Here is a 26,994-nt window from a genome sequence, read left to right on the forward strand (position 1 = left end):
CATGAACCACAGATCAGGAACTCTCATAAACATAAACCACCTGTGAAAAAAGCCGGTTGATTAGCGGCTAATGCTATCCTTGCTCAGTGCCGACTTTCAAAGGTGAAAACTACAGCGAGAACTTTTACCTGCTACTACCACCTCCTTGCTGATTTTCATCCACGCCAAATCCTTCCTAGTCCGGTCCCGGTTTAAAGGCCATGTCATACAGCTCCAGGTGGTCACACGCAGCCTCTACTACATTGGTTGATTGGGTGAACAGACCGGTGTTCGTGTTGATGGCCTGACGTCATCGTCAACAAAGACTCTGACTGGCTTTTGTCATGCGAAACAGTCGCAGGAGTTCAATGTTTTCAACTCTTGCGACTGTGCAGGTGTGCGGATATGCGTAAAATTGGGAGCGCGCTCGCACGGCCAATGCACTTGATGTGTTGGATCGCACCGCACTGCCGCACTGGAAAGATTTTGCATCTGGGACGCATCTATCAATTGACTTTGTATGTAATCTGGACATACGGACATTTCATGACGCATCCGGTGTGAACGCAGCATTAGGTTATGTTATGATTCAGGACAGAGACAGACCAGATAGCATTTTATTTCAGATTGAGAATGATCTACAAAGACATTCTAAAGCTTGTAAACAGAATATTGAGAACCTGGTAGCTTTACTGGCAAAGGTACGACTTCTTGTGCACACATTATACTCATTCTGTGGCCACAAATGACTATTTCTTGTGCAAGTTGTAGCTAATTCTTTGCCACTTTTTTTTTACTTTACCATGTCATGTCAGGTGCTCTGTAGTTCCCCTATACATTATTGAACTATTCTAGTGCTACATTTCCTCAGGCTAACAAAATTATTTAATCTTTATTCACGTGGGCTTATCTAAACATCTGTGCGCATTGCACATCGGTGTCATAACTTGTGTTGGAGTCTCCAGAAGGAATTCTTGTGTGCAGCTGCAGATGACTGGCCCTGTTATTGTGAGCCTTTGTTTGATCCTCTGCTGATCACCCAACACAATGATTAAATGTTTAAGTCAACTACCAGTTTTTTTCTTTTGTGATTGCATGGTGGCGGCACATTTTTCGCATTCTTATACTCCAGTGTCAACAGAGCGACACCTGTTTTACACCAAGGCACTGTACAACAGAGATTGTACAACACTGTACAACCCCCGAAAACCCTCTGTAGATCACATTTCCCTTTGACAATAACATAGAGTACAAACGTATTATTTAATTGATCAAAACATGGGATTCATGAATTTATTCTTTCATTGACATTTGGCAATCTGGCACAGCAAGTCATATTTAAAATTTGGAAAAACCATAAACCCAACAAAATATGTTCGTTGACCGTGAAGGATTGATAAAAAGATAGAAAGATTCTAATTTTGTACTTAACTGATTTTTACACTAAAATCTGTTTGTGTTTCACAACATGCTTTTCGTGTTCTCGTCATTTTTAGTTTTCTGGTTAATTAAGTCACATTTTTATTTCACTAAAGGTTACTGCATTAAAAAAAAAACACATCGACACCACATTTAGAGATTCTAATTTAAATAACTGAGCTGCTTAGAATACAAAGTGAGCATTTAATGTAGTTTCCTTAAATAGCCTTTTTTTATCCTTAATTAAATAAACCAACACAACAGGAATAATGATTAAAAACAAATCTAAAACATGTATTATTCTTACTAAATATTGGTTTTGCGTGCATCTTCTATAAAAGCACTCTTTTTCTTTTCCTCCAGGTAATGAATACCTCCTTGTAGTAAGTGTCATGAAGCCTAAAACTCCTCCTCCTTACTGGAAAACCTCTTTCAATCTAAAAATGAGTAAACCCTAGTTTTTCTCTAACAGCCGTCATTTAGAGAGAAAAACTAAAACCCAAAACCAAATAACTAAGTGTGTGTGTGAGCACTGTGACAGCTGCACACAGAAGCATATTCATAAGTGCTTGCTTTGCCTTCCTGATATATCCTGTTCGCAGTCACAGCCCAGCCGCGTAAAGAAAAGAACTCTGGAAATGTTGTAAACTGAGACCTGAACAGAAGGTAAAATGCTGTTTTTAATGGTTTGAAATGCTAGATTGAATGTCTCGTACTGCTATAGGCTGTAGATCTGTCGAAGAGTGGAGGTTTAAAGCTGTGCAAACGGCTAGTAAATACCATCTTCCTTCCAAAGTGTCAAAATGTGCTGAAAGGCGTGAAAGAGGCCTTTGATAATGTGCACTCTGGGGGTCTGCTCAATGTCTGAGGCCTCTGCAGGATCAGACAGATCGAAGCTGACCCTGTGCAAAGCTGTGAGTGCACATCCGTGACCATTTGACCCAGAGGCGAGAAGTCAAAGAAAGAGGTGTAGAAGAGTTAAGATGACACTGGGAGTCATGCACAAAGTAGGCCATTTGGCAGCCAGAGAAATTAGTCTGCCACAGAGTGAACAAAGGACTTTGAAGAGGATCACAATGACAAGGAATCGCTTAAATGTAATGATCTAGTCTGCAAATCATCCACTGATTTACCGTGAGGTCGCAAAGCTCCGACATCTGCGGCCCACACACTCCCATCTGTCTGACTACAAAGCACAAAGGCTTGCTCGCAGCAATGGAAACCAGTACTCTACATTACAGGAGACGCTGGCAGGGGAGTTAAACAACTATAGAGTGCATGGAGCATCATAGGCACATTGTCTGCTTTGGTTCCCCCAGTGGTTTATGGTGTGTATTACAGATCTTCACTTTTTAGACGTAACGACAGCTTTAATTTCCTTTTTGATCTTACTTTACCTGATGGTGCCACCCAAACTTTACTACACTCTAGCCACTCAACCCATTTCCTCTGACCACAGCACCATCCAGTACAATTAACTACTGACACCCACCTCTCACATGTGCATTAGTGCTGTTACAGCTAGATGAAGTAAACTGTCAATAACTAATCGTGTGTCCAGTGAGTTATCTGAAACGTTAATCTGTAAAGTGGTAATAAATGTTTGCAGGTTGTTCACAAATGTGATTCCTCCCCCCAAAGTACCATATACTCTAAAACCTAGGTTCCCAAAGTGGGGTACGAGTACCCCCAGGGGTACGCAAACATTGGAAACTAGAATATTAATAGAGCAGTTAATGTTAATGCTTGGTTATTGCTAATTTTAGGTGAATGCAATTGCTAGGTTAATGCTAATGTTGGGTTAAAGCTAATGCTAGGTGAATGCTAATGCTAGCTTATTGCTATTGCTAGACTAATGATAATGATTGGTTAAGGTTAAAGCTAACACTAGGTCAATATTGATATTATGCTAATGCTAATGCTGGTTATTGCTATTGCTAAGCTAATGCTAGGTTCATGTTCATGCTATTGCTAGGCTAATGATAATGCTAGGTTAAAGCTAATAATAGGTCATTATTAATGCTATGCTAATATTAATGATGATGCTAGGTTGATGCTATTGCTAGCTAATGCCAATGATAAGTTAATGCAGTGAAATGCAAATATTGTAGTTATTATTATTATTATTGTTATATAATATTCATCAACAGGATAGGTACATTTCACTCTAGGGCTACATTGTATTTGACATTACATGATTATGTTTTTTAAGTGTGCAGAAGTATGGGGTACATAGCTTCAGGTTAAATGTCTGAAGGGGTACGGGACTGTGAAAAGTTTGGGAACCACTGCTCTAAAGTCCACTCTTGTTTTATTATGTTTTAGACCGTAGTAACCTACTCAGAGAGCACAAACCTCTGTCAAGCCACAAAAATCCTCTTTGCCAGATATTTGCAGTTATCTAGATCACTAATCCTGATCTTGGAAAAAAATGTTTCCTTGTTTTGTTTTTTTTAAATGGTGGTGAAATGCATAATCCGATGAAACTTAATATGTTAAGGTTTTATTTATCCAGGCAACTTTTTTTTCAGGATATTTGATGACATGTTTTGACTGCCAACTGTCAGTCTTCCTCAGAGACATAGAGTGATTGCTTTGATGTAGCCCTACAAGTGCTTTCATCAGAAAAGCAAGAAAATATAACCTCCTTGGCTGAGATAATAAATCAGATAAAGCAATGTGTGTACGACTGTGATCATTACACGTTTTAGGTTTGATTGACTGGAGATACGTCCACTGTGGTATCGAATGTCATTTTAATGTAAAACATGTGCTGCGATAATTTACAAATGATGACCTATGGAGCTTTTGGAACTTCCATTGTATTTATTCAAAGCACGAACAACGATCTCTCCATTTGGAGTTTACATGTTCTCCTTGGCCATAGGTTTACTTCTGGCACTCAAGCCAGTGTTCTTTAACGCAGCGGTTCTCAAACTGGGGTCCTCGAGCCGTAACTTGGTCAGTGAAATTATAATTTAAAAAAAAACTATTATTCTATTATTCAACTACATATGCTGACAATTGCACTAATAAAATAAACTTACTTCATATGTGCAGTGATATGGGACATGATACACTGCTGCATCACTGTGAAGTGCGATGGCTATCTCAATAATAAAATCCTCCAAAAAAAAGTACTTGAAATTAGTTTTTTTTATTTTTTTTTTATTTAAATGTGCACATTTTATTGGTATTTCATTATACATATTATATATGTTATATGCAAGACTAGTACAGGTACTCTTTAAGTTCTTTTTAGCTACAAGGATAGTAAATATTTAAGTTGAAACTGCTTTCCTGTGGCGTTTAAGGGTAAAAATGGCTGTAACTTGTGTTTAATTGACATGAGGATTATGAGGGGGTCCATGGATCCAAAAGGGGTTTTCATTTGAACCCTTAAGTAATTGTTGGGGTGAATGTGGGTGCTGTGTGGTGTGGGTGTTTGTTCTTTTCAAAAACTTTGTACCTCTTGTGAATATATATATATATATATATATATATATATATGTAAATGGTATATAGAGAGATGGGTAAGATTCTTGCCAAATTGAACAAACTTGGGTAAATTTGAGATATTAATATAAAAAGTAAACTAAAAAAAAAAAAAAAAAACAGCAATGTTGACAACATAATATAGTAGTTTCCCTGTTGGCAAAATGTCAACTCATAAGAGAAAATAGAATGGGCTAGGTATAGATTAACGATGCACTTCATGTTTTCATTTGAGAAATCCACCAAAGTGACAGAGTAATAATTGATGGCAACCTGAGTCGAAGCTAAATTTTGCTACCACACATTGATTTACTGAAAGCTCTCAGCTTTACATAGGTGTTGAAATAACTGGCTCAGTATAAAAATCACCACACAATGTCAAGTGTTGCTGATGAGAAAAGCCAGTGTGTGTCTGGCTGACATTCTTTTTCCAATAACAAGACAAAGTGCATTTCCAGGCAGCACTCGACAAGGTCCCGACACCACCCTAACCACAAGTTAATTCCACAAACTAAAGTCATGGCTGATAAACATTTAGGGTTTAGTAATTTACCTGAACTGGAATGTAAAATGTTAATGCAATATAAAACCATAATTAGGTTGGTGTACCACAAAATGTCATCCACGGTTTGACTTTTATCAGCCCTAGTGTTATAAATTCACTGTTAAAGTAGTCTGGGAGACACAAGTCTAATTACTAAGAAGCCTCTTATGTTGAAAAGCCCCTTCTGACATTTTTAGAATAAAAACAACATTGTCTTCTGGTGGCAGTGAATACACATTACCACAAATCACTGTTTATTAGCTGGAAATACATGCAGTACCTCAGTTAAACACCAGAGTATAGTACATTACAAGATTTAGTCAATTTCACAAGTCTGTCCTTGCCTCACCTGACAACACTCTTCTTTAGAATCAAGGAATAAAAAGGAGCAGTTATTTTTTTTTGTTGGGATGTGAATGAGTTTAACCCTTTAATGAGCTACTATAGGCTTAAATTAACCTCCTTAAACCTTCTTTACAGCAAAAAGAACAGTTGAAAAGTCCTGTGTGTGTGTGTGTGTGTGTGTGTGTGTGTGTGTGTGTGTGTGTGTGTGTGTGTGTGTGTGTGTGTGTGTGTGTGTGTGTGTGTGTGTGTGTGTGTGTGTGTGTGTGTGTGTGTGTGTGTGTGTGTGTGTGCGTGCGCGTGCGTGCGCGTGCGTGCGTGCGTGTGTGTTTCTCAGATTTGGTTTTTCAAAGCTTGAATTTAGTTTTTTTGTTTGTTTCATCAACTTTGTTTTCATTCCATGAATCATTCATATTTTTCACTTTTTTTTTTTCAATTCTTCTGCTTATTTTAGTCAGATGACATTATCACTATGTGGATTTATGTGATGATAAGGTGTCCATAGATCACTGATGTTTGCACATTATCTGTTTGATTTTCTTCTTCATCTGCCTTTTCTGTGACTTTCATAAATCCTGTGGTTTTTAGTTCTTCAAGACGAGCTGTGAATAGTTAATGTTATATTTCACAGCCGTTTTTTTGCGTAATTTATGCAATTCTGCACAAATGGAGTTGAATTGTGCTGTTTATTTGAACGGAACATGATCATTTTTTGTGTGAATTGGCCGTTATAAAATACGTTTAGCTGTTGAGCTCATCAAATGAATATATGTTTCTATTTTGAGATAGCAGGAAGCAATGATGTGACAAATAATCAATAAAGCATGAGTTTGAATGGTGGAGACATGTGCAAATGTTTAATTTTGAGTGGCCCTCCAAATAAAGTCACACAGCTATTCATTTAGCACACAAAACCACAAAATGACTCCTTAAACGTATAAAATGACAGGAAAATACATAAAATGATTCTAAAATCACACAAAATGCACACAAAACAACAACAAACAACTTAAATAATGACTCAATTACACATAAAATGACAAAAAATACATGAAACAATTCTAAAACAACACAAAATGCACCAAAATCAAACAAAACAACAAAAAATAGGCTACAAAAATAAAATATCCAAATGACTACAAAAACAAAAAGTAACAAGCATATAAAAAGCTTTGTTTTTCCAGTATTAATGCTCAGATTGGTCATTATTCTAAATACCGACAAGAATGTTGATCATGTGACCCTCGGATCAGACAATCACATTTTTGTGGCCCCTGCAAGCTTTACTTCTGAGAATGTCCCATCAACAAATGTGCATCGTCACAAGGATAAACTCAACGGAAAGATACAACAGAATACTTTCTACAGCTAATGTTGCTCAACAAGAAGTCCAGAACACATTACTTTTAAAGTCTTTACACTGGCTCCCAGTCGGCCTCAGAATAGACTTTAAAGTTCTGCTGCTGGTGTATAAATCACTGATGGGGTTTGGTCCAGAACACATCAAAGAGATGTTAATCAGGAATAAACCCAGCAGGTCTCTCAGATCTTTGGACACAGGTCAGATAGTGGAGCCCAGAGTTCACAGCAAACATGGTGAACCAGATTTTCTGCTGCTGGGGAGAAAATAAATAAATGAAAAAAAATCCCAACAGGATAGAATCAGCATCATGTGTGTATCTTATTTTGTAAACCCAGGTTAAAAACTTTTCATGTGTTTTTTTGTTGTTCTTGTTGTTGTTTTTTATACTAAATATGATTTACTGTTTCCCTTTGACATTATACAAATGGCCAGTTTTAATGATTTCAAATGTTGCTTCATTTGGTATGAATTATCAATAATTAAATACTCCCTTGCTTTATCTTTGCCATGTTATTTTAATTTAATGTATTATCCTTTGCATTCTTTACATTTGTGTTGGGGCCTAAAATGACAATCACAGAAATTAACATATCCTAATGAAGCAGTGAAGCAGTTGCAATGTTACACATAATTATTTCTAAACAGAAACATCAATATTGTTGTAAATGTTGTTTAATTTTTAATTTTTTTTTTAAATGTAATGTTTTAAATCTTTGCAGTGAGTTTTAACATTTTACCTCTTATTCCCTTTTAACATGCTGCATCCAATGCATTTATTGTTGTAGGCTACTGCTGACACATTTTCCTCTTAGAATTGAAAGGATTCTTAAAATGTCATGAATGCTCTAAAAAAAAGTTAAGGGGATTCCAATGTAATATTTTGCACGTGCTGCCCCCCAAAAAAGCTAAAGGTGGCTTCACTGTGGTTAAAGGAATACATGTGTTGTAATATAATAGCATCTTCTATTCAGAAGTGTTATTGGAGATGTCAGGTTAATAAACATTTAGTCAAGACTCATAAGTATGATCAACACAGGATATTAATTTCCTTCAAACTAAATCACAATACCTGTAGGAAACACTTGTAAATGTGTGATTGCTATTTTAACAAGTTTATCCGGCCTTAAATATTATAATATATCAATGATAGTCAGTCATATTTGTTGAAATTAATTGGTTCAAGTGTTTGTTTGTTTTTTCTTCCTCACAAACCATCTGTCGCTGTCTGTGCTTTTATTTTGAAGTTCACAGTCCCAGCGCGTGTAGTGTAGTGTATTGTAGTGTAATGTGTGTACGCGCGTGTGCGTGTGTGTGTGGGTTGATCCTGGTTTTAAGTGTTAAAGGCTTTTTGGAGGCTGGATTAGGATGAAGATTTAAGGAATCACATAGTTCCAACTTTTTTGGACTGTTGTCTAACTCAGTGCGACGCTGCCTCACAACTTAGTGTTACTTTGCACCAGTGTCGCTTTTAATGCATGTTTCCTAGATTTTTGCGTCTTTTTCAGGACTTTTTTTCACAGACACCGGTTTTTTTTGTTGTTTTTTTTTTTTTTTTTTTTGTGGGCCATTTTTGCAAACTGGAGCTGGTTGTGAATAAAGTGTGACACAATGAGTGAGGATGGCAGGGCTGAGAGCGGGAAGGACCTGGATAAACAGCTGCGGTTACGCGTCTGCGTCCTCAGCGAACTTTTAAAGACTGAGCGGAACTATGTGGGGACGCTAGAGTTTCTATCGGTGAGTGTCTAACGGGGACGTTTTCATGTTTCATTTAGTGTGTGCACTATGTAGAGCAACACACTCCTCCACTCAGGCTCCAACTTCTGCACCAAAGTTGAGGATGCTCAGCAATGCACTTTCTCTAACTAGACCACTCTATCTGATTCTGATAAAGATGTTACCATTTTACAATAAAAGTGTGAAATATTAAATATTATCAGTGATGATTGGGGCTCACTGCTTTTAATCTGGGCAGCATAACATACTATCAGATACACATAGAAAAGTAGAGGTGTCCCAATCCTACTTTTCCACTTCCAATACAATTATATTGTAGCCATGAGTATTTAAACTTTGAGTATATATACTTTTAATACTTATGTTTAGGGGTGTCCCCATCCGATGTTGATACTGTATCGTACATTGGTCCGATATTAGCCTGAAAACGTATATTGGATTCAAATTTCTGTATTTCCCGATTTATTTATTTTTTTTCCAATTCATTTTTTAAAATGATTTTATTCAATTGTAAAATACTGTAGATATTATGTTGAAGGTTAAAAATGATGTAACCAATTGTTTAATAATAAATGGGTCAGTTTTTCCTCATCCCTACTGTTGCTGATTATTGTTCTCTGTTTGTATAACATAACTTGATCAAGCCTTTTCTAACATTCCACACAACAAAATAAGTAATACGTTTTTTATTAAAGAAGAAAAAAAAAATATCGGATCAATATTGATATCGGCCGATACGCAAGGCTGCAATATTGGTATCATATCGAAAATTAAAAAGTTGTATTGGGCCATCCCTACTTATTTTGTAGTAGGGATGTCCCGATACAACTTTTTCACTTTCGATACGATACCGATTTTGCAGCCTTGCGTATCGGCCGATGCCGATATCGACCGGATACAATATCAGCACGAATCATACATACTTTTATTACTTATTTTGTAGTGTGGAATGTTAGAAAAGGCTTGATCAAGTGATGTTACTTAAACAGAGAACAATAGTCAACAATTCAAGTTCACTTCAGTTATTTTTTACTGTCAGCATATGGTGGGAACATCTGAAGGCGGGGACAAAAACTTATCAAAGCGCTTATATCGGAGATTTTAGATGCATTTCAGTAAATTCCGATATCCGTTTTCTGGCTGATATTGGACCAATATCCGATATCAATATTGGATCGGGACACCCCTATTTTCTAGTGTAGAATGTTATAGAATAGGCTTGATAAAGTGATCTTACTCAAACTAAGAACAAGTCAGCAACAGTTGGTATGAGAAAACCTGACCCATTTATACATTTTAATCTGAAACATAAGAATATTCTACAATTGAAAAAAATATATGTGAAGACCTTGAAAAGCAAGATGGATAAATCCAATAAAAACTAAAAAAAATAGATTTTTGAAGTGCAAAATAACACCCAGTGTCAAACTCATGGCCCGGGGGCCAAATCCGGCCCTTTGGAGTATCCAATTCGGCCTATGGGAGAAAGTAAAAATGATAGCGAAAACATTAATTAGTGTGTAAATGAAACTCGTCAATATTTGCAGAGACTCACAGTTTTCAAAGTGATTATATTACATGATTACAGTTTTTTTTTTAATATTAAACTGTTGAAAATTGGTCACAAAATCTAGGAAATTTAAAGTGAAGATCCTGTTGGGACTGATCATTTATATTTTCTATATTGTCAGTTTTTTGCATATTTTGTATTTTATGCATATGTAGAGGTGTAAACTAGGGCAAAATAATGTTGAAATTACTCATTTTCTCACATAAAATCTGTGGCCCACTTGAAATCAAATTGCTTCGTATTTGGCCCCTGAGCTAAAATGAGTTTGACACCTCCTAGTTTAACCTAAAAATGAGAATATTCTACAATTTAATAGAATGAAAAAAAGAAAGTGCAAAATCACAATTTAGGTTATTATTATTATTTTACAGTGAGTGTTTAGTTCTGTCAGCTGCTGGATAGAAGTTCTGGAGCGGAGTATGGAATAGACTGCTTGCATTAGAGAATTTAGATGCAGGCCCATTGAATTCAATCTGATTTTCAACGCCGAAATCAGACCAATTTCCAGTATAAATATTAGATCAGGACACCCCGATACTAAAGGTTTATACATTGAATGGAGTTTAAATCTAACCAAACCAAAAAGTTTTATTTTTGGAATTTAAATATATGAAATACCTTTATGTGTGGTAAATGAAAATGACTATAAATTATACCTGTATATCATTCAAACGTAGTTCTCATCTGCTACTGATGTCACTGTGCCCCTCATAAATACTGTCAATGGGACTTTTCTGCCGTTTTCACGGCTTGAAAGGTGTTGACGAAACAGTCACACTTGTTGATATTTTGGCTTACACAGAAACACCTGAATATGGCTGAAATTGGAGTTGAACACGATAAACAAACCAAAACAAAAATGGCGCCAAGCGAATCACTGTCTTCTTGTTTGCCGAAAAAACACAAGAAATCATGGTAAGAATGAAAAACTTCTTAAAGAAACTTTTAAAGCTTTGATGGCTTTTAATTCTTCTATGGGGCACCAAATCCCACACTGTAATGTGCAAAAGCAAAACTTAAGTTTAAGTCACATGACCATTTGTCAACAAACCATTTGTTTGTGATGGAGTCAGTAATAACCTTGCCGCAAGTTTGACCTTTGTAAGTAAATGTTCCCGTTGTCCAGAAGAAATATCTTCGATTTATTAATCTATGAGGCCTACACTATGTCTGTGTGTGTTATAAAAAATGTTAGTTATCGTCCTCCTCAGCAGCTTTTATGTTAAAAATAATGAAACTTTTAGTATTCTTTTTTGTTTTGTTTTACCTGGGCAATCATTTAAGGCTTTAGTGTTTCAAATCTCACAGTCATTGTCACTTTCCCAAAGGCAGGGCACATTTCTAATGCTGATGATTGGTCTGAGAGGTTGTTGGCACAGAGTTTCAAATCAAAATTTGGAGTATTAGAGAAATTAAATGAAATTGTCTTTATATGTTTATGTTCTGGAATAAATCAAAGTACAAAAAAAGACAAATAAACTAAAACAAAAACTATACAAATACTCGCTATTTGAGCATTTTATTGTCTTTGGCAAGTATTTTTAATGATGAAAGTGTTCACATGCTTTTAAAAATCTGCATAGTAAATAAATATAATTTGTGCTTCAGCCTGGTTTTTATTATAAAAGGCTGGCCCTGCCAAATTTATTCCAGGTGTACTTAAATGAGAACCACTCTTTGTGACACCTTTGGAGCCTGTTGCTGATTATTTAACACCCAGTTGAAGCGTCACAGGATGCTGTCGGCTTTGTTGCCTGACATAAAATGACACCTAACTCTTAAGATGGGAGGTAGTGAAAGTTTATTGTAAAAGATAACTTTAGAAACGCTGAATTCGTCAAGTTTTAAGGGAAGAGTATTTGTTAAGGATAAGTGATGTTTCTTTGGTCTTTGCTCACATTTGCAATTCTTTGAGAAGACTAAAAGCCATCTTGCGTGTCCTTTAAACCACGTGTATTGTGTACATCCTTCTAACACCCACCACCACCACCACAGCCTTCCAGATGTTTCCAATGGACAGAGAAACTCTAGAGGAAAATCTGCTCTATCTGACTTCTCTTAGAAGTGGCGTCGCTGGAGATATGGAGGAGGGTTATTATTGCGTGTAGGAATGTGTCGTCGGTCCTGGTTCCTGAATGTTTTTAGGATGAGAGCGATCCCCTTATTATCTCCCCTGTAGTGCTGGAACTGGGATTCATTTCAAAGGTGATTGATCCTTACTAGGCTTTTCTGTCAGACAGAAAGCATCTGATCTAGAGATCTATCAGGGAAAGTTAGTTTGGCTGTAGGTTATAGCTGATGGGGTTAAAGGTAGACAGACAGAAAGACAGACAGACACCTTTTCTTATCTTCTGAGAGAACCAGGGGAGCATTGAGGATGATACTAAGGATGATCAAAGACAACCCCCACTGTGGAGAGGGTCTTATTAAAGACTTTTATCTGATAACACAAACGCACACTGGCCTCCCCCAATTCCTTAATTGCCTCATGAGAACCAGTAACAGAGCGTGCTGTGAGAATGAAGAGCAGCGAGTCCCTCCAAATGACTGCCTTTTTGGATTGCCCAAAGCACTCTGAGCACAAAGAGGGCGAGCCTGGACATTGCCAGAGGCCGAGGGTGAAAGAGAAAAGGTCAGAGTTGATCTTGCCAGGAGCTTGGGCAGAAAGGTAAAAGCGTATTCCCTCAGTGCCTGGGCTTGATGCCTTTACTTGTAAACTGTATTTCCTTGAGGAGGAATTCCTTTGAGGGTAGGAAATGCTGGGGAACAATGAGACTATGGTTGGTAGGGTAAAGCTGAACTGAAGAGCAAAGATTTCTGCTGCTGATTTATTTGGTCCAACACAATGTAGCCTTCACACCCTTCATTATTAATGTAGTGGAAAACAACAGAGGCTAATCAGAGTGATGTGTCCCACGATAACTTTAAACTATTTTTAAGCATTAATACGTCAATTATGGTCTTTCATCACATTTAACTCATACTTAGAAATATGTCAATCCAAGTGATTGCTCATGATTGCATACCCTAGTATTCGTTTTTACGGTGTTGCTTTCATCTGTGTGCACAAATATTTTTGCTTATTATTGCTTGGCAAGATACAGATATCACATGAAATCTTAAAGAGAAACTGAATCCCAAGGTTTTGGCTGACGTGCGTCTTGGCATGAAAATAAAATAAAAAATGCCTTGATTAGGGTCGGATGATCCTGGAGGAGTTAAGACATGCCCAGTCTATACAGTAAAATCTCCAAAGAACAATCTATGCTATGCTAACAACCTACTCACTCATCACTATACCTCATTATTCACAATTCTCTCAATCCAACCTACTCGCCACAGATTGCAGAGTCGGCAAGTGTTTGTTGTTATAAGAGGGGGCGGAGCCAACAGTGGTGATTTGTGATGTAAGAAGCCACCAGAACGTCCCAAACCACCATTCCCAGCCATAAGAAAAATGTGATTGTAATAGCCAGGTTTCAACCCATAGAGGGCAGTCACTTTTCCATAAATACAACAAAATTTGCCAAATTGAAATACTTTGACTAAAATGTCAAGAGTTGGACAAGAATCATCAACATCTCTACTTCATACCCAAAAAACCCAGAAAAAAATCGGCTTTGAGGTTCAGTTACTTTTTACATACAGTATGAATGCCATAATGGTCCTGAGTTTTTAAGACATAACAAGAAGGTTTAGAATACATATGTTCTTTTACAGTGTTCTTCAAACTCGAGTAAGCTTCAGCACATCTAATACTGGGAATAAATTATATAAAATCTATTTAGACTTCTAGAGTCTTTGAGAGGTTTCTCTGGGAGGGTGAACTGACCCAATTACATAATCAACCCATGTCTCACTCCCAACTCATCACATATCAATGTTCCGGAATGACTGTGACGCTAAGGGTCCGTAAGCTTTTTTTCATTGCAACTTTTCAAAATAAATGTAGTGATAAATCCGGAAATTTGAATCCATCCATCCATCCATTGTCTTCCGCTTTATCTGGGGCCGGATCGCGGAGGCAGCAGTCTCAGCAGAGATGCCCAGACCTCCCCATCCAAGCACACCTCCTCCAGCCATTCTGGGGGAACCCCGAGGCGACACCAGGCCAGTTCAGAGACATAGTCCCTCCAGCATGCCCTGAGCCTTCCCCGAGGCCTCTTTCCAATAGGACATGTCTGAAACACCTCCCGAGGAAGGCAACCAGGAGGCATCCAAAACAGATGCCCGAGCCACCTCAGCTGGCTCCTTTCGACGTGAAGGAGCAGCGACTCTACTCCGAGCTCCTCCCGGGTGACTGAGCTTCTCACCCTATCTCGAAGGGTGCACCCAGCCACCCTGTGAAGGAAACTCATTTCGGCCGCCTGTATCCACGATCTTGTCCTTTCGGTCATTACCCAAATCTCATGACCATAGGTGAGAGTAGGAACGTAGATCGATCGGTAAATTGAGAGTCTTGCCCTCCGAATCAACTCCCTCTTCACCACAACAGTCCGATACAGCGACAGCATCACTGCTGACGCCGCACCGTCTATCAATCTCACGCTCCATCCGTCCCTCACTCGTGAACACGACCCCAAGATACTTGAACTCCTCCACTTGAGGCAAAGACTCTTCACCTACCCGGAGAGGGGAAGCCACCTTTTCCCGTTGGAGAACCATGGCCTCAGATTTGGAGTCAATTTGAATCCAATATCCGATATTTGTTTTCAGGCTAATATCGGACCGATATCCGATATCGGATCGGGACACCCCAGTAGCATGTATCTTAAAATGACTTCTATACCAAAAAAAAGAGAGGAACAAATCCCTAATCAAGCCACACTATAAACAGCTGTTCTAATGAGCTGTTTGCACATCTACACTCATTTTTTTTCTCCTAACATGGGTAAAGTTATTTAATTTACATATTATAAGCTGTTGTTTTCCTGAACACTAAAGAGTTACTATAATCACTTTTTTTTTACCACTACTCAGATTATTTAGCAGCTGGTCGGCCACTGTCCTAAAACATAAATAATAAAAACAAGTTTACATAAATATATATACTTTATTTTATTTTTTAATTCATAGGTATTATTTTTATTTTTTATATATTTGGCATCTTATCATTCATTTGCACCTTGTTATTCAGTTTACCTTACAACATCTTTGTTTTCTGCGTGTGTGTCTATAATTATTATTATCATAGTTTTGTTTTCATTTATTATGAATATTGTTTCTTTTAATTTTTTTTTATATGCTGCCCTTTGCCTTTCTAATTACCCCTCGGGAATAAATAACGTTTTTTCTGATTCTGATACAGTAATTTGTATAACTGTTGACGTACAACAATGACTTGAGAGACGACGAAATGCTTGCTACACTCTTAGCAACGTGCGTAAGAAATTACAATTTCAGCTTCTCATGTCTTGGACGATCAGAAACAGTGAAGTTAATGTATTCCACAAAGCTTTGTGGTGTATGAAGTATTGCCTTTGCAACTGCCTTGTTCTCTCAACAAAAGTATCAGAATTCAACAAAAACCCTCAAATGAAAGGATTGGTATACTAAACCCTGTGGGTTTGAGCACAGTGCAAGTACAACTCAATATTGTGGTTCCTCGTTGTTTTTAGTGACAAATCTGTAAATTGTGCATGTTTGAGGGACCAAACACTGGAATCGTTTGTTTGGAATGTTTGCAGGAAGTGAAAATATTAAGGCTAATGGAGAAAACAGCTTCAAGTAAACCCATGTGTTTAAGTGAACCCTGTCTGTGTATTTGGATATGGAAGTTGCTCCTCTCTCAGGGTTTGGACTTGTTTACACCCTAGCTCGAAAAGTCATTTTGGCCGAGGCCACACAGCAAAGAAGTTTAGATTTTTACACAAAGTATCCGACCAGTTGCCAATCCAGATGAAGGTCAGGTCATGGAGTGGTTGAGGGGGATTCCCAAAGGTTCAGGGCAGACGACTGATGACCTCAGAGGTCACAGCCTCTGGTTCCTGTTCTTTTCCTGTCTCCTAGTCTGGAAATACCTTGCCAGCTTACTTCTGCTGTGTGTCCAGGATGAACAGTTACTCTGTTAATACATTACTATGGACCGGAGCAGAAAGCAGATTCAAAAATTGTTTGTCTTTTCCTTTATTAATATATATCAATATATATATAAAGACAGTTTGAATTAAACAGGCCATGTTTACTGACACCAAAGGGAAAATGTATGTTGTTTAAGATATGATGAAGATATGATCCAATATTATCAAAAAGAATGAGTATCGGATTATATCGGCCTGGTTCTAAAACCACTGATAAAAGTATGACAATACATTGTTGGTTTTTATTGGATTTATTGAGGTTCTGTGTCAGGGTCTTTAACTTCTTTTGGCAGTGGCTATCTGTACGGTTGCCGTATCACTATACCGATATTCTATCCGTACGCTGCGCCCCTATTTGGCCAGTTTAGGTCATGTGATAGGTCAGTCATTGGCCAGTTTTGTTCGAGTGACTAAGACTAAACCTTACCCTAAACCTAACCCTAAAAATAGTTGCGATATTGGGTTATAACCTAATCCTAATCCTAACCCTAACCCTAAAACACCACATACTTGTACTTTGGTAACCGTACCAATAGCACTGGGGGTTGTCCGTACGGCAACCGTACAAATAGGCACTATTAAAAAAAAAAAAAAATCAATTGTAGAATACATTTACAGTATGTATAAGTTAAACTAGTTGTTATTTTGGCATTTATATATATATAAATATTTAGCTTTTATTGGATTTATTAAGGTCATTTTTAAAGGTCCTTTCATTATTTTTTTATTTATTTCATGCAATTGTAAAATCTTCTAATGTTTAAAGTTTAAAATGATGTAACCCATTAGTTATTAATAGATGGGTTCGTTTTTTATCATACCTACTGTTGCTAGGTAGACTATTGTTCTGTTTGAGCAAATCAATATTGCACCAGATTGATATCTGTATTGACCAATTTCCAAAGTGGCATTATCGGAATTGTAAAAAGTTGTATTGGGACACCGCTAGGTAAATATATTAACATTAGCTGATGGATTATTACAAGATGCTGGATGTAAAAATGCTGAGCGGTGCCGGATTGTATAATGAGGTTGATATCATGTGCTGCAGCCTGTACACACAGATAAGATAGGATCAATTCAGCCCTCTCATGGTGCATAAATGAAGATTGGTCAGTTATGAAGTTCTGCTTACTGCAGATAGCTTCACAATGGCCATTTAGTGTTATTATGCACCAGTTTGTCTCTTTAATGGGCCTAATTTTGTGATAAGAGACTTCATGGAGAGGCTGTTTGGCTTGATTGCTCATTCGTTTGGATCCTAATGACTTTACTTTTTCTGGGCTGATGATCGCGCTGTGTTATTGTTATTTATTCCTTCCTGCTATTCCTGCCCGTGTTTAGTATCTTTATTTGTGTTTAATCACTGTTATGTTCAGAAGGGATCAGACGTTGTCTATTTTTCTGAGTATATTTGTTGATAATAAATGGGATTTGTGTAAAATTTCTGCCTTGAGCCTCGAAGCTATATGACCCCTGATGATTGAGATGGGGTTTAGAGCGGTTAGTTAAGTGGAGAGCAGTCCCACGTTTGCTTGTTTTTTATGAACACATTGTGAGCAATAGAAAGATGAACCAACACTGAGCTGGGAGTTGTTTTTCTCATTGACTCTTTTTAATTGGATTTGGTCCGACTCTCCTCTCAGAGGAATACAGCCAGTTGTGCCTTTTCCTCTTGTTGTCGAGGCCTCTGAGCTAATGAAGTGTCTCGCTGGCATTTTAATTTCACCCTGCGCTCACTGTACGCACAGCCTATATTTCACACTACATTTGGATGGATGCACCTGCCACTTCTGCATGGCAGCTTCAGCTTGACTTGCCATGATGCAGGGCTATAGATTACATTAGAATTTTGTTTGTGTGATTTTCTCTATATTAAGTTTAACCTTGAGTTCAGTATCCATTCAAACTGTAGGAGGGTAACAGCCTGTAGTTTGAGCGAGGCACTTGTATTATGCGGTGAATGTTCAGAAGAAAGATTTTAATTGATTGGCTCTTACCTCTGCCTTCAGTAACATAGCTTTTGAACTGCTCATCGAAGTTCTTTCAAATGTCTTTGAGAACTATAACCCCAGATTGTCTGCAGATATCAGATACTTTCGTCTCTCTCCGTGTATTCCAAAACTCCATTATAATGAGAACAGGCTTCATTTCTACTACTTTTTGTTCTCCTACTGTATATACTGAAATTTCTTCTCAATGACACTGACTGTATGGGATTTTACTGCGATACTCAAGGAAAGACTTGGACCGATCAATTCCTCCCTGATGGTATGGTGTGTTGGATATGATAGTGTTTGAATGTGAATTGAAGCTTAAGGGCACAAATCCAATCGTATTGGAGAAATGCAGTCCTTATTTCTCCATACCCTCTGCCATGTTTTACTGTTGCCTGCAGACACACATTAGCTTACCTTAGCTTTCCTCGCCGTTTGGGAACCAACAATCTTCTCTTACAATGACATATTTTAGATTTGGACTCTTTTGGCCAGATTCTCTGCTGCCATTTTTCTGCTTCCCCGTTTTCCACGTCTAGCAGTTCACTGTAGTGATGCTTCGGAAATTCGCCACTGAAAATCTTTGGCCGAAAAGTGCATTTTTGGCTGAAAATGTTCTCACCGAAACAGGATATTGTAAAGACATTTTAATTTTACTGAGATTAGTGCACATTTATAGCCATAAATGCAATGGTACTAATAATATACATAATAATTAATTTTTTGGTTTCAGCCAAGAACTTTCATTTCGGTGCATCTCTAGTTTATTGTGTAGTTAAGCATCTTGGCTTTGCTTCCATTGTAAAGGTATAAAGGGACTCAAATCTTGTGGTTCAAAAATTCCAGAATTCCGTTTCAGAGTTTACCCATTTCCGCGTCACTTTGCTCATCGGTTGTTTTCATTTTATCAACTTGTCGTGGCTATTAAACCTACCGAACTTGTACCAAACATGTTATAAAGAAAGGGTTAATAATATCAAAGTTAATGGAACGGCTCATCTTTATTTGATTTCATGCAGATTTGTGTTTTACATCTACTTTACTAGCATTCCTTGGCTTTACAATCCTTCTTAATGTTGCACATCTTTTTTTTTTCTTTTTTTAATATTTCACACCATCCTCCTTTCTATGGGAGAGAGCTTCCCGATGCAGCATATCTTCCTTGAGTCTTGTTGGTGTCAGGCTTTGCTTTTCGACGCTCAGTGTTAATGCATTCTTCACAGCTGTTTGTGGCTGTGTTTTAACATTTATTTCAAACTGCGTATCTTATTTGCACCTGTTTGTTATAAATAGTTGATCACACAAATTGACTCAAATCATCTAAAATCAGTACTTAATCTTTTTTAACTCTAATTGTTGGCATTATGCATTGTCTAAATTTTAGATGTTTGTTTTGTTATGTGGTCAATGACTGCATTAAGTTCCTTTAACAGGTTCTTCTTACACAGGAGAGAGTCCATTTGCTTTTGTCTCGAAGGCCATTTTTTTAAAGCAGGACTTCCTTCCTTCCTGAACCTCCCCGTCTTTACATTGTGCAGCATGTTTCCTGCTCCAACACACATGCACACTAAAACACTTTCCCCACTGTCTTCCCTAAGCTAATGGAAGCAATGGTCTAATACAGATGCCCATTTTGGCAGCACGGGGGCCTGTTCCATAGACAGCACTTGTGTTGCAGTGAGCCTTGTGTTGGATTCATTTAGTGGGCTTCGTTCAGGAGGCAGAGGTGGTGCTGTCCCAGTGCCCAGATGAGAAGGCGGCCTTTGATATGGACATTGGCAGCTGCTTGGTCACATAGACCCTACGTGTGACTAGTGGACCATTGGCAGCGTGGACGTGGACACTTGTCAGGACATTTTGCAGTGTGAAAGGGTCACCACCACAGAAGACTCTGTGTTTGAGCTGGCAGGCTTACACACACACACTACCCTGAATGAACAGTATTCTGTCTAGTGTGCACATGCAAACTTTAATCAGACACTTCCATCGATATTTTCTCATTCACTCTATCGAGTGTGATGGACGGGTTGGATTTGTTATTCCTCGACAAACGTAGGCATGTGCTGTCGGGTTTAAATGTATTTTTTCTGTGTCATTTTTGTGTGTCTGTTCCACATTCATTGTTCAGACTGTAGAGGGATCCAGAGTTGGCAGCCACACATGATGGGAAATTCCACTTTACTTGAAATTATTTAATTAGGACTTTGAATGGGATTTGCTACAGAGGCCCTTCGAGTAAGACAAGTGCTTCTCTGTGCCTCAGCACTCTCTTGCTTTCTTTCTTTCTTTCTTTTAACAGGTTGAGACCCGAAAAAGCTACAACACAAATTTGAAACGCTTATGTGAACAACATTACTAACAAAAAAAGGAAATGTCCTCAACAACACGGATATTGAATTGGGCAACAGTAAAACCTAATGGTTGTATAACCATTAAAACAAAAACTGTGTCTGACTGTGAAATTGAAGTTGTTTCTTTACTATAGGGAGAGGTCTAAATAAACCTACCGTACTCAGCTAAAATCTATTTGCACCACATGAATCAGTGCGTTGCATCCACGTGGAATAGAACTGCTCTGGTTTTTGTTGCACATAATAGAAGTAATAGTGTGCAGAAGCCTGATGGGAGGACATGTTTGTGCAGGTTGGCACATCAGATCTGGGAAGGATACGAGTCATGCAATAGCTAGCACATTCAGGAGAAAAATCCGGACAAAAACAGCCCAATTATCTTAATGTGTGTACCCTGCTTTATGTTTTCTTCTACATGTTACATGTTATTGTGGGTGCAATGGAATGGGCTCCAAACCTGGTTTAAAGGCACACTGTGTAACTTTTGGGCACTAGGGGCGCTAGACCTGTAACTTTCACATCAAGCGCCCCTCGTGGCCACAAGCGCCACAGCACTGTCGCAAAAATCAACAGTCAGTTGGGCCAGCCTCCCTTTGTCTTTTGATTGTGTATGCAGACAGTAGTTGACCTGTAAGGGTCACTCATCCCCTCCGACCCCCAGTAAAGGGGGCCTACAACAGCGGTGAGGACAGGCAGTAGGGGGGAAGCGCCACTGATGCGGCAAGGCGGGCTGTGCACCGGGGCGCCGGGGAGAGGAGTGCGGCAGTGGCGACTGCTCCTCCAGCCCATACTCCAGTCCATAGACTGTAGCCATGGCACAAGCCCAACCCTGAGAGCCTATCCTTATCCCAAAGTTACGGATCTGACTTGCTGACTTTACTTACTAAAGAATCCACGTTTAACTGAACTATCGCGGCGATTAGTGCACCATTAACCCAACATGAAACTACCATATTGTGCTCTTTTGGCTGTAAACATAAGCTATCTCATTTCAGCTGCCCACAGCAATGGCGCCGGGTTGGGAAATGCCCGTATGTTAAATGATATATATATATGAGCCTGTGCTCACGTGACTGCCATAAAGTGAAACTTCTCCAGGCATTTTCCAGGTCACATGACCTGGTGAAAGACGTTCCATCTCCTCCAAACTTACATGGGAGGTATTTCAAGAGGGAACCCCCGCTCGGACATTGATACTGTCAAACCCTGTATATTGGCCTGAGAAATCATTTAAAATAACTCATATGCGTCAACTCTTTAGGTCTAAAAGTCCACGGTGTGCCTTTAAGTTAAAAGGTCCCAAACACAGTCATCATTTGATTTTGTGCTTACAGGCTCATTTCACTCCATTGTCAGCTATCAGAGAGGCTCACCAGGTGTCCATTAGCAGAATTGGTACATTAGATGAAATTTTCAACCAAATCGTTTATGAATGTATTAGACATAAGAGTCAGTAAAAGGAGCAAAATGACTTCAAACCAGCCTGAGATGAAGCCTTAAACTGCAAAATTTTCCCCACACATGCACACTTTGTCCTTCTTTTAGAGAACCAGCTGTATATTTCTGTTTCTCTTGAAGTCACTGCATCAATGTAAGACATTAAAATACATGTATTAACTAAAATGCACTACATATTGTTCAATGCCATTTAAATGACAAATATTGTACATGTGACCATACTCTATTGGCAGCTTTCTTCAGCTGCTTTATTAGTTCATCGGTCCATCTCCTTTGGAAGACTTCTGGTCTCCATAAAACAACTGGAGGAAATAAATAGCCTTGTGTCTTTTTGGATCTGAGGAAAATAGATCCAACAAAACAACTGGCTTTTATTTCATCTGCTGTTAATTAAATTCACAGAACTTCATTTAGCAGACCAGCCTCACAAACCACACCCAAGCTGGCCATATTACCATTCCCCCATTACATTTATGGTGTGTTTACTGTTTTTCTCTACATTCTCAGTCTAGGGGAAACTAACTACTTTCAGGAAAACTAATCAGAAGACTAATGCAATTGGAGAAAAAGATTGACTTGAAGGTAACATCAGGCCCGTAGAAGCCAGGATGAGAATGGCATTTGGAAGGGTTGTCACCACAAAGAGCTTTTTCTTTACTTTCGGATGCTTCCCAGCATGTTGTCACATCCAGGAAGGGACAGTCCTAAAGAAAATTTAGTGTTTGCCTGGAGGAAATGGGTATGTGTACAAAGGTGTGTGAATAGAAGAACTGTGCAGAAGATTTACTCTGTGAAGTAGAATCGAGCTATAAATACACCCCATCTTTGTATGGTAAAAGTGTCAGTTCATCTTTGTAGGGTTATCTTACAAAGGCAAAACAATCTCCAGCTTTGATCTCTGCTTTCTAAGTTTCTCATCAATGCAGCACTTAATGCAACTCAGATGTCATGGAGTCGTGCCTGAAGGTTCTTGGATACCTGCTGTTATCTATCACAGAGCTTTATCTGACTCTGCTTTTCTGAGGGCTTGCTTTAATTTGGAAACAAACCTACCCTTGTACAGTAGTCAACAAACATTTTAAGTTAATGAACAAATGTTTCTGTGTCCGTCTCCTGATTTTAACAGCCTTTGATTTAGTGTTTTTACTTGTTAACAACAGATTGTTCATGGTCTTAGATGTCACAGTTTTTTTTAAAGGCTCAAATGGTTTGATCAGTCAGAGCCAATTAACTTTATTCTGAAGTTTTACAACCTTTGTAACATGAGACTCTTTCCAATGGTTCTTATAGATGTGCCATTGAAATTATTGTGTTTAGTATTTTACTGTCACAGGAAACTGTCATATGAACTTGCATAATTCCTATTGTAGGCATGGATGTAGCTCAGTGTTTACAGTAAGAACTTGAAGTTAGATTGTTGAAGAGACAAAGAGAAATATATATACAGCATGGTTAGCATTCATCACCTGCTTGTACAACTTGTCTTTAAAATAAGTGTCACAATTCTTCGTCTTATCCCAGGAGATGATGGAGAGGTAGATAAAGCGCAACAGCTCCCCCAATGGTAACTGGTAGTACTGCCTTCTTTATTTGAAAGAGTTGCTTACAGGGCACAAGCTTGTATGCGCTGCAGTGAGTCTCATTTCCCCCTCAGCTGCCATGTTCTAATCAACAGCTGCTGTTTACACATGTTTTTATTGTCTCCAGGAATCTCCAAGTTCACATATACAAAACATTACCGGAGTCACAAAACAAAACGTCACCCATTGTTCTGTTACGTCATTGCATTGCCATGAATGTGAGTGTGCCTCTGTTTTTGTCAACACGGTTTCTTACATAATTTGTACAATTTGAGAAGAGATAAACATATTACAGCGTGCTTGGTAACCTTCCGCTGATTGTATCTTTCTTGCCTGAGGAAGATGTGGAGAAGTCTTGCATTTGCTGAATTCAGCATCTTAGACTACATTTAGTCTCTGGCTGGTCTGAAAGGTAGAAAGGTTGTGGTTTCAAAGCCCTTGAGCAGAAGTTCTTCAGTTCTGTAAACTGAAGTCAATGAGCCAAGCTGCCATTAAAGTGAGATTGAAGCATTTAAGTAACTGCTCGGTCGGATAGCAGCGTCAGTGATGTAAGAATGCACTTGACTGGAGTTTCTTGACTCCATTTTTGGACAGTACAATTCAGGTCATCATCCCTCTTATCCGTATGTTATTGCAATAATTCATCTTTCAGTAGGCTAATAATAACTAAGTCAGAGTACCAAGTGAAAGGGAAACATTTTTACAGCTGAACAATCTGGTGAGTGAGATGTGAAAACCCAGTGTTTCAGTTTATTATTGGCTCATATTGAAGGTGAGAGTTTCTCTGGGATTGTTCAAGTGAAGAGAAAATTTCACAATTTGTTTTATTACTGGAACAAAATATCAAACATAATGAGTTTTACAGCACTCCATCGTCTATCTCCAAGTTCTCTAATATTCCTGCTTGATTTGTGCTTTTGGCTGATTTCAAATGTTTTAGCTTCAACAACTAATCTGTTGCTAAATCTGTATTTAACATGCATGGGTCTGAATTTGCTTCTAATTGGCATAGATGAGCCTTTCAAAGCGTTCTGTTTGCATTTCAGCAAACAGAACCCTTCCTCATAAATACTGAGGACTGCAGACCAGCACAGCGTCCTCTTATTTAATTAATGCTAGATGAGTTATTTGCCGAAGACAAATTTCCGACTTTTTTGAAGTTTCTCTTGACCTTGTCAAAACTGAGTAGTTGCTAATTTATCAAACCCATCAACAAGCACCACAATAAAGTCATATTCTGCAATTTTACTTCACTTGTCGGTCATTCATACCATTCTTGAATTCAAGTAACTTTTTCTTATTCTAAACATTCCTGGGTAACAAATATTATTTTACATGGAGTTATTAATGTGTATCGGATAAACATCGGCTGTGTGGCCAATAGCAGACCAACATGGGAACAGCTGGTAGGCCTATGTTTAATGATTGCACAACCAATATTGTGATGAATTCCTTTGAAAAGTCTCCTCATTAGTTAATCTGAGGTGGACCCTCTAATGAGATCCTGTTTGATATCACATCAACCAACGGAAATGGAGTCTGGAGGGAAAACTGGTGCAGACTTTACTCGGTTGAAGTCATACACTTTATCTGTCAGGCCCTTTGCAATGGCCGTCTCAATGTTTGGATGTGCATTAGACTTGCTAATCACATGCTAATGCTTGAGAGTTGCGAGGGAAGTATCAGAATGGTAATCAGCGTGTAGTCAGCCAACAACAAAGAGCCTGATTATTGGAGCCAATTTTTTCAACCAGACTTACAGATCCTTTGCTGCATGTGTCCGCTTCTTTTGATGTATGGTATGTCACGGCAACATGATTGCAACAATTTCACGACTTTTTTTTTAATGTAAACTTGTTTTCTTAAGAAAGTAAGGGCAACATTGGTTCGTTGATTAGTGGAAATGTAAATATTCAACACAGCTGAGGATTTTCAGTCATTTCTCTGTCTGTTTTTGTTCTGTGCAGTAAAAAAAATCTCCTTTATACACTGTGTTAAAAAACTTTCCCTTTAACCTCTTTCAAGTAATGTGCTCAGATCACTCTGTGTTCATGTGAGCACTTTACCATGGATGGATGATCTTTCTCCTTTTTGATCAATGTCCTCTTTTACAATTTCTTACAATTACATTTTTCCAAGCAACTTTTAGAAAATGATTAATTCCTTCTTAGTCAAATATAAGGTTATATTTTGTCACCCTCATAACAAAAGTCAAGTGCCTATGATTTTATGTTTAACAGTTTAATTTCCCTCCCCCCCCCCAAAAAAAAAATATATATATATAAATAATTGAGTTAGACATACAATCTCAAAATGTCCAAGAAAAATAACTTTTTCATGAGGGTGATGATTTGCAGTGCAAACTTGTAATTTGACATTCTCAGAAAGTGCCCAGAAGCACAAATGGTTTGTGTGGCAGCCTGAAAACTAGTGTCCGCTGGGATTGTAGAAAGTCAGAGCACTTTCCGTACATTTCAATTCACACACTACAACCACTTAATGTTACCTTTGAAATACCATGCTGCAATTGGGTTGAAAAAAAAATCAGATATCCATTGGGAAGGTTTCTAATCTACTGTGGCAGTGAAGTGTTGCACAAAGCCTCAGATCTTTTGAGTTACAAGCACCAAATGCTCAGACGTATCTAAATCCTGCAGCAGGTTCAAGAGTTAACGACTTTTTTCTGTTTCAGGTGTTTCTACATCGTCTCGACCAGTATGCAGCCACCAAAATCGACAAGAACATCACTGAGGAAATGGTTAAGGTGAGGAGCAGTACTCAGAGAGGCATGCACATGGATCATTATGTACTCTTTTTCTCTAAACAGAGCCAATTTGTCTTGTTTTCAGTCAGTAACCTGATACATGGAAATGTTTAGACATCAAGTCACCTCATTACACTCTCAGCACAACCAAAATAATTGACTCTTACTCACCCCTTCCATTTTCCCACCCTAACTACATCTTCCTTGTTCCCTTCCCCCTCAAAAAACAAGTAAAAAACAATTTCCTTTGCAAGTGTTCAACTTTAACCAGTTTCTGAATGGTGAATAAAGTTGTGGGTGAACCAGGAAGCAGCTGCT

General features: G+C 38.2%; 1 protein-coding gene across 2 annotated transcripts in view; it reads left to right on the forward strand.

Annotated features, from left to right (window-relative positions):
- prex2 (phosphatidylinositol-3,4,5-trisphosphate-dependent Rac exchange factor 2) overlaps window positions 1–26,994 on the forward strand; it is a 126,259-nt gene that overhangs the window by 12,982 nt on the left and 86,283 nt on the right. Inside the window, exons 1-2 of one of the 2 annotated variants that reach the window (XM_028434253.1) lie at window positions 8,440–8,876; window positions 26,605–26,676. In XM_028434253.1, coding sequence (XP_028290054.1) covers window positions 8,751–8,876; window positions 26,605–26,676 — 198 coding nt within the window. In that variant the 5' untranslated portion in view covers window positions 8,440–8,750. Of the gene's footprint in view, window positions 1–8,439; window positions 8,877–26,604; window positions 26,677–26,994 lie in introns of those variants that run through there. The other variant, XM_028434254.1, reaches the window with a different exon arrangement.

Source organism: Gouania willdenowi, chromosome 20 (genome assembly GCF_900634775.1).
Source record: "Gouania willdenowi chromosome 20, fGouWil2.1, whole genome shotgun sequence".
Lineage (NCBI taxonomy): Eukaryota > Metazoa > Chordata > Actinopteri > Blenniiformes > Gobiesocidae > Gouania > Gouania willdenowi.